This window comes from Bison bison, unplaced genomic scaffold (genome assembly GCF_000754665.1).
Source record: "Bison bison bison isolate TAMUID 2011002044 unplaced genomic scaffold, Bison_UMD1.0 scf7180017864144, whole genome shotgun sequence".
NCBI classification, from domain to species: Eukaryota; Metazoa; Chordata; class Mammalia; order Artiodactyla; family Bovidae; genus Bison; species Bison bison.
In genome coordinates, this window is record NW_011494716.1 from 107,259 (window position 1) to 115,455 (window position 8,197).

At 40.5% G+C, this 8,197-nt stretch overlaps 1 protein-coding gene across 1 annotated transcript in view; it reads left to right on the plus strand.

Annotated features, from left to right (window-relative positions):
- LOC104988957 (ATP-binding cassette sub-family A member 3-like) overlaps positions 1-8,197 on the plus strand; it is a 98,246-nt gene that overhangs the window by 48,402 nt on the left and 41,647 nt on the right. Inside the window, exons 15-16 of the mRNA XM_010840463.1 lie at positions 1,186-1,336; positions 5,844-5,942. Of these exons, the coding sequence (XP_010838765.1) occupies positions 1,186-1,336; positions 5,844-5,942 (250 nt within the window). The remainder of the gene's footprint in view (positions 1-1,185; positions 1,337-5,843; positions 5,943-8,197) is intronic.

The following is an 8,197-nucleotide window of genomic DNA, read 5'->3' on the forward strand; positions in this document are numbered from 1 at the left end:
AACTCCAGCTCTTGACCAACACCCCAGCTCACCCACAGTAAAGGCAGCGCCATCCTTTTAGCAGTGTGGCCAGAATCTCGGGGCTCCCTGATCCTCTGTGTCTCTCATAGCCCGTATCTGATCCATCTGCCAATCCCCGTGGCCCTGCCTTCCTCACACCCTGGCCCAGCGTACTGTCTCCCTACCTGGATCATTGAAGTTGCTTCCAGCCCACAGCTGGCCTCTGGCCCACTTGTCAGAAGGAGTGTGCCACTCTGCTGCTCAGTCCACCGATGACTCCCCATCCCACTTTGTGAAAGGAGAAGGCAGGGTCCTGGGAGCTGCTCAAACACCTTGCTTAGCCTGGTCCTGCTTCCCCAGCCATTTCTCCTGATATTCTTCTGCTCCCGCCTCAGGGCCCCCTTTCTGATCCAGGACATGGGCCTCCTCCTGCATCCCAGCCCACGTATCACCATGCCGCCTCCTCTTCCTCAGGTCTTTAGTCCTTTCAGAGATGTCACATTCTCAGTAAGGCCTTCCCCAGCTTCAAAGTCATGATCCCCAATACTCTGTATCCCCTTCCTGTTCATCTTTTGCCTTAGCACTTATCACTAATACGGTCTTGATTTACTTATTTACCTTATCATATGTCTCACGTTCCTGTAATGAAAGCTCCTTGAGTGATGATAGGGATTTTTGACTGTTTGATCTGCTGCTATATGCTCAGTATCTAGAAAAGTACCTGTCAGGTCACAAGAGCTCAGTGAATGTTTGTTGAGTGACCACAGTGCCAGCAATGTAGTAACAAGTGTTACTAGTAGCTTCTGAAAGAATATTTAGAATACCATAGGGTATGTATTCTCAAAACATAATTTAATTATGAAAGAGATACTTTTGTTCTTAACCTTAATGTTCAAGGTCTCTCTCTGCTCAATTTTCACTTCTCCACATTAGTTATCCCTTAAGCAGAGTGTTGCCTTTAATGCAGCCCTCCTTTTATTTTTCCTAGTATCACTAAATGCTGTTATCACCTCCCAACTATGGAGTCAAAGGAGAGACTCAAGAATAGTGTTATAGACCTTCCAAGGCAAATTCACCACAGCTCTCCAGCTTGTCTAGCCTATGGAGCTGTCATGTTCTAGGCTATTGAACGCTAAGGGTAACTAAAAAGAGAAAAACCATTTCATGATCTTTTAAATGTTTCAGGTGCAGGATATTATATAACTCTGGTAAGAAAACCACATTGTGACACAGAGAAGATTTCTCTTCTGGTTTACCAGCACATACCAAATGCAGTTTTCCAGTCTAGCATTGGAGAAGAGCTAACATTTATCCTTCCTAAAGAGAGCGCACACAGGTATGGACCTGAGAGGGCTGGAGTAATTTTTTGCATGTGCTCAGTGTTCAGTCATCTCTCCTGTCCCTGTCCTCACCAAGGGCTCTCAATTCTGTAATGGTTTGGATTTCTAGGCCTTTGATAGAAGGCAATGGCAACCCACTCCAGTGTTCTTGCCTGGAGAATCCCAGGGACGGGGAAGCCTGGTAGGCTGCCGTCTATGGGGTCACACAGAGTCGGACACGACTGAAGCAACTTAGCAGCAGCAGCAGCAGCAGCAGAAAGACACCACACTCCAGCCAGAGTGCACTTGAAAATATAGGACTCTGTTGTTGTTTAGTCACTAAGTCACATCTGACTCTTTTGCAGCCCCATGGACTGTAGCCCGCCAGGCTCCTCTGTCCATGGGATTTCCCAGGGAAGAATACTGGAGTGGTTTGCCATTTCCTTCTGCAGGGGATCTTCCTGACCCAGGGATCAAACCTGCATCTCCTTCATTGGCAGGAGGGTTCTTTACCATCTGAGCCACCAGGGAAGCCTTGTGATCATGTTCCCTCCCTCCTTAAAAACCCCTGATGGCTCCCAGCTGCTTTCAGATTAAAATAAAATTATGATGGCATCAGAGGGGCCCTTGACTGTGTGAACTCTGATTACAGGCACCCAAGTAACTGGGCTCAGATGAAAACTGTACTTGATTTTCCTTTATATTACAGTTGACCCTTGAACGACACAGGTTTGAACTATGTGAGTCCACTTATACCTGGATTTTTCAATAAATAGGTTACTATGGTACTGCACTACCCCTCGTTTGGTTAAGTCTGTAGATGCAGAACATTTGGACTGAAACTCCAGTACTGTGGCCACCTCATGTGAAGAGTTGACTCATTGGAAAAGACTCTGATGCTGGGAGGGATTGGGGGCAGGAGGAGAAGGGGACAACAGAGGATGAGATGGCTGGATGGCATCACTGACTCGATGGACGTGAGTCTGAGTGAACTCTGGGAGTTTGTGATGGACAGGGAGGCCTGGCGTGCTGTGATTCATGGGGTATCAAAGAGTCGGACACAACTGAGCAACTGAACTGAACTGAACTGAACTATAAAGTTATAAGTGGATTTTCGATGTGGGGTGGGAGCCAGGGTCAGCCTTGTAATTATTTCAGACCTCAGACTCATTCCCAACATGTCCCTCTCTCCCTCTCCTCAGTCCTCATGTTTCTTTTGGATAGGAATCTTAGTTATACTTCATTGAGAAAGTAAACACCATCCAACAAGTACTCTATTTATCCCTTTTAACAGACCTACAAACTTGCTTTTTTCAACACCAGCTCAAGTACTCAGCCACTTGGTCTTAGGAGTTTGCTGGTTTGGTTATTTCCTCTTTCATCTACATCATCTACTTCTCTTCTTTGGCTCATGTCCATGAACATATTAGTGTGCTCTGGAGATACACTGTCTTGAGCCTGCCTCTCTTTCCAGCCACCACTCCATGTCCTGTAACCCTGGGCAGGTGAAGCTCTCTAAAAATAGGTTAATCATGTTGCCTGCTTTATCTCATTGCCCATGAATTACTCAGTCTACTTCACAGTGACTTTCACACCCTTCCATGCAAGCTGGAAAAATGCCTATTCAGGTCTTCTGCCCGTTTTAAAATTAGGTTGTTTGTCTTTTTGATATTGAGTTCAGTGAGCCATTTATATGTTTTTGGATATTAACCCCTTATCAGTTCAGTTCAGTTCAGTCGCTCAGTCATGTCCGACTTTTTGCGACCCCATGAATCGCAGCACACCAGGCCTCCCTGTCCATCACCAGCTCCCGGAGTTCACTCAGACTCATGTCACATACTATTTGCAAATATTTTTTCCCATTTCAGTAGCTAATCTTTTTTTTTGTCAATAGTTTCCTTTGCTGGTGCAAAAGCTTTTAAGTTTAATTAAGTCCCATTTGTTTTTGCTTTTGTTTTCTTTGCCTTAGGATATAGATCCAAAAAAATATTGTTATGGTTCGTGTGAAACTGTGTTCTGCCTTTGTTTTCTTCTAGGAGTTTTATGATTTCTGGTCTTCCATTTAGGTCTTAGTCCATTTTGAGTTTATTTTTGTATATGGTGTGAGAAAATGTTCTAATTTCATTCTTTTACATGTAGCTGTCCAGTTTATTTCTCAGCACAGCTTAACAAAGAGACTGGGTTTCCCCATTGCCTGTTCTTGTCTCCTTTGTTGTAAACTGATTGGCTGTAGCTGTGTGGGCTCATTCTGGGTTCTCTGTTCTGTTCCATTGATCCACTTGTCTGTTTCTGTGCCAATACCATACTGTTTTGATTACTATCGCTTTATGTGATACTTCCAGCTCTAGTCCTTTTTTTTTTCTCAAGATGGCTTTGGCTATTCAGGCCCTCTTATGTTTTTAGAATTATTTGTTCTAGTTCTGTCAAAAATGTCATTGGTATCTTGATAGAGATCGCATTGAATCTGTAGATTGCCTTGGATTGTATGGTCAGTTTAACAATAATAATTCTTCCAGTCTAAGAACAAGTGTATCTTTCTACCTGTTTGTATTGTCTTCAGTTTCTTTCATCAGTGCCTTATGGCTTTCCAAGTACTGGTCTTTTATCTGTAATGTTTTTATCTATATATGCTATAATGTTCTTTATGTGATGGTAAATGAAATTGTTTCCTTCATTCTCCTTTCTGATAATTTTTTGTAAGTGTACAGAGCTCTGTGTACAGAACAGAACAATATAGAACAATAGAGTTCTGTATATTAACTTTGTATCCTTTAAATTTTACAAATTCATTGATGAGTTCTAGTAGCTTTTTTATGGCATCTTGAGGATTTTCTACATATAGTATCATGTCACCTGATAATGGAGACAGCTTTACTTCTTCCTTTCCAATATGGATTTCTTCTATTTCTTTTCTTGTCCAATTGTTGTGGCCAGGACTTCCAAAACTATGTTGAATGAAAGTGGTAAGAGTGAGCATCTTTGTCTTGTTCCTGATCTTAGAGGAAATACTTGCAGTTTTTCACATCAAATGTGATGTTAGCTGTGGGCTTATATGTGGCCTTTATTATGTTGAGGAACGTTCCTTCTATTCCCACTCTGTGGAGAGTTTTTACCATAAATGGATATTGAATTTTGCCCAGAAAATTTTCCTTCATCTGTTGAGACAATCATGTGAGTTTTATTCTCTAGTTTGTTAATGTGGTGTATCACATTGATTGATTTGCAGATACTGAACCAACACTTGCATCCCTGAAATAAATCCCACTTGATCACAGTATGTGAACCTTTTAATATGTTGTTGAATTCAGTTTGCCACTATTTTGTTCAGAATTTTTGCATCTATGCTCATCAGTGATATTGGCATGTAATTTTCTTTTTCTGTGTGATATCTTTGTCTGGTTTTGGTGTCAGGGCCTTATAGAATGAGTTTGGAAGCATTATGTCCTCTGCAATTTTTTGGAATAGCTTGAGAAGGATTTTTCTTCTCTAAATGTTTGGTAGAATTCACCTGTGAAACCAGCTGGTCCTGGACTTTTGTTTGTTGGGAGTTTTTAAAAATTATTTCTGATTCAGTTTCATTACTGATAGTTGATCTGTTCATATTTTCTATTTCTTCCTGGCTCAGTCTTGAATTTCTGTGAATTTGCCCATTTCTTCTTTATTGTCCATGTTATTGGTGTATGACTGTTCATATAAAGTTCTTATATTCCTTTGTGTTTTGGTGGTGTCCATTGTAGCTTCCCCTTTTTCATTTCTGATTCTATTGATTTTGGCCCACTCTCTGTTTTTCTTAATGAGTCTAGCTAAAGGTTCATCAGTTTATTTATCTTTTCAAAGAAACTCCTCTTAGTTTCATTGCTTTTTTTCTATTGTTTTTGGTCTTTATTCATTTCTTCTCTAATATTTATGATTTATTTCCTTCTGCTAACTTTGGGTTTTGTTTCTTCTTGTTCCTCTAGGTTCAGTTTAGGTCATTTTAAAATTTTCTTGTTTCCTGAGGTTGGCTTGTATCACTATAAACTTCCATCTTAGAGCTTCTTTCTTTTGCCACATCATGTAGATTTTGTATTATTGTGGCTTCATTTTCATTTGTCTCTAGGTATTTTTAAATTTCTTCTTTGATTTCTTCAGTGACTCATCAGTTGTTCAGTAGCATGTTGCTTAGCCTCCATGCATTTGTGGTTTTGCAGGGTTTTTTTTCATGTAGTTGATTTCTAGTCTTATAGCGTTTTAGTCAGAAAAGATGCTTGATATGATTTCGGAGATGAATTAATATTTACTTTGCACCTGCAGTGTGCTAGGTGTATATTTGATTTATCCTTACAGAAAGTTTTGAAGTAAATGGTATTATTTATGCTCATTGTTCAAGTTCAGAGTCATGAAGCTCAAGAGGGACAGAATTGAGACTTGAACAAATATCTTCTTAACTCCATAGTCCGTGCTTTTTCCTTTGTAGAAAGCCAAGGGTAATAAGGAGGGATTCAACTTCCACCTTTGATGAATAAAACTGCTCTTCCCTTCCAGCTTTGAAGCTCTGTTTACGGACTTGGAACTGAGGCAGGAAGAGCTGGGCATTGCCAGCTTTGGGGCCTCTGTCACCACTATGGAAGAAATCTTCATTCGGTAAGTGAATACAAAACCATAGATTCCAGGAATCTTAGGGTTGGAAGGGTACTTAAACGTTGCCCAGTGTTTGAATCCTTTCTGTAACATCCTCACTGAATAGTCTTCCAGCCTCTGATATTCATTAGTGTAGAAAATATTGAATATAATATCATCCAACAAACATAATTTTAACATAAATTCCTAGGAATGAAAAGCAAAAAGTGGCATTGTATCAGTTGGGATGCTTTTGACTCTAAGTAACAGATAAACTGAACTCGACTGGTTTAGACAATTAAGAAGATTTATTATCTCATTTAAAATAGCACTGAAACATGTATATTATCATATGTGAAATAGATTGCCAGTCCAGGTTCGATGCATGAGACAGGGTGCTCAGGGCTGGTGCACTGGGATGACCCTGAGGGATGGGATAGGGAATGAGGTGGGAGAGGGGTTCAAGATGGGGAACACATGTACACCCATGGCTGATTCATGTGCTGCTGCTGCTAAGTCACTTTAGTCATGTCTGACTCTGTGCGACCCCATAGACGGCAGCCCACAAGGCTCCCCCATCCCTGGGATTCTCCAGGCAAGAACACTGGAGTGGGTTGCCATTGCCTTCTCTAATGCAGGAAAGTGAAAAGTGAAAGTGAAGTCGCTGAGTCTTGTCCGACTCTTAGCAACCCCATGGACTGCGGCCCACCAGGCTCCTCCATCCATGGGATTTTCCAGGCAAGAGTACTGGAGTGTGGTGCCATTGCCTTCATGTGAATGTATGGCAAAAACCACGACCATATTGTAAAGTAATTAGCCTCCAATTAAAAGAAAAAAAAAGATTTCCCAAGGTAGGGCAGCTCTGGCATTGGCTGATTCATCCACCAAGCTATTTGAATGAAGCAGGAATGCTGGCTCAGTGCTAGGAAGGCTTTGAGGGGGCCTCCCTGGTAAACTTCCCAGGCAGCCACACTGGGCCATAAAGTGGCAAGGAGACCAGGTCAGTATTATTTTACCCAGTCTGGTAATGTTTGTCTTTGAAATAAAATATGCAGGCTATGAGTATTATTTATGATATATTAAAATTTATATCTATCATTTTTTAAAATATCAAAGAGGACACTAATAGATGCAGAAATATACCATGTTCATGGATCGGAAGAATCAATATAGTGAAAATAAGTATACTACCCAAAGCAATCTATAGATTCAATGCAATACCTATCAAGCTACCAATGGTATTTTTCACAGAGCTAGAACAAATAATTTCACAATTTGTATGGAAATACAAAAAACCTCGAATAGCCAAAGCAATCTTGAGAAAGAAGAATGGAACTGGAGGAATCAACCTGCCTGACTTCAGGCTCTACTACAAAGCCACAGTCATCAAGACAGTATGGTACTGGCACAAAGACAGAAATATAGATCAATGGAACAAAATAGAAAGCCCAGAGATAAACCTACACACCTATGGACACCTTATCTTTGACAAAGGAGGCAAGAATATACAATGGAGAAAAGACAATCTCTTTAACAAGTGGTGCTGGGAAAACTGGTCAACCACTTGTAAAAGAATGAAACTAGAACACTTTCTAGCACCATACACAAAAATAAACTCAAAATGGATTAAAGATCTAAACATAAGATGAGAAACTATAAAACTCCTAGAGGAGAACATAGGCAAAACACTCTCTGACATACATCACAGCAGGATCCTGTATGACCCACCTCCCAGAATATTGGAAATAAAAGCAAAAATAAAAACAAATGGGTTCTAATTAAAATTAAAAGCTTCTGCACAACAAAAGAAACTATAAGCAAGGTGAAAAGACAGCCTTCAGAATGGGAGAAAATAATAGCAAATGAAGCAACTGACATCTAATCTCAAAAATACACAAGCAACTCCTACAGCTCAATTCCAGAAAAATAAATGACCCAATCAAAAAATGGGCCAAAGAACTAAATAGACATTTCTCCAAAGAAGACATACAGATGGCTAACAAATACATGAAAAGATGCTCAACATCACTCATTATCAGAGAAATGCAAATCAAAATCACAATGAGGTACCATCTCACGCCAGTCAGAATGGCTGCAATCTAAAAGTCTACAAGCAATAAATGCTTGAGAGTGTGTAGAGAAAAGGGAACCCTCGTACACTGTTGGTGGGAATACAAACTAGTACAGCCACTATGGAGAACAGTATGGAGATTCCTTAAAAAACTGGAAATAGAACTGCCATATGACCCAGCAATCCCACTGCTGGGCATACACACCAA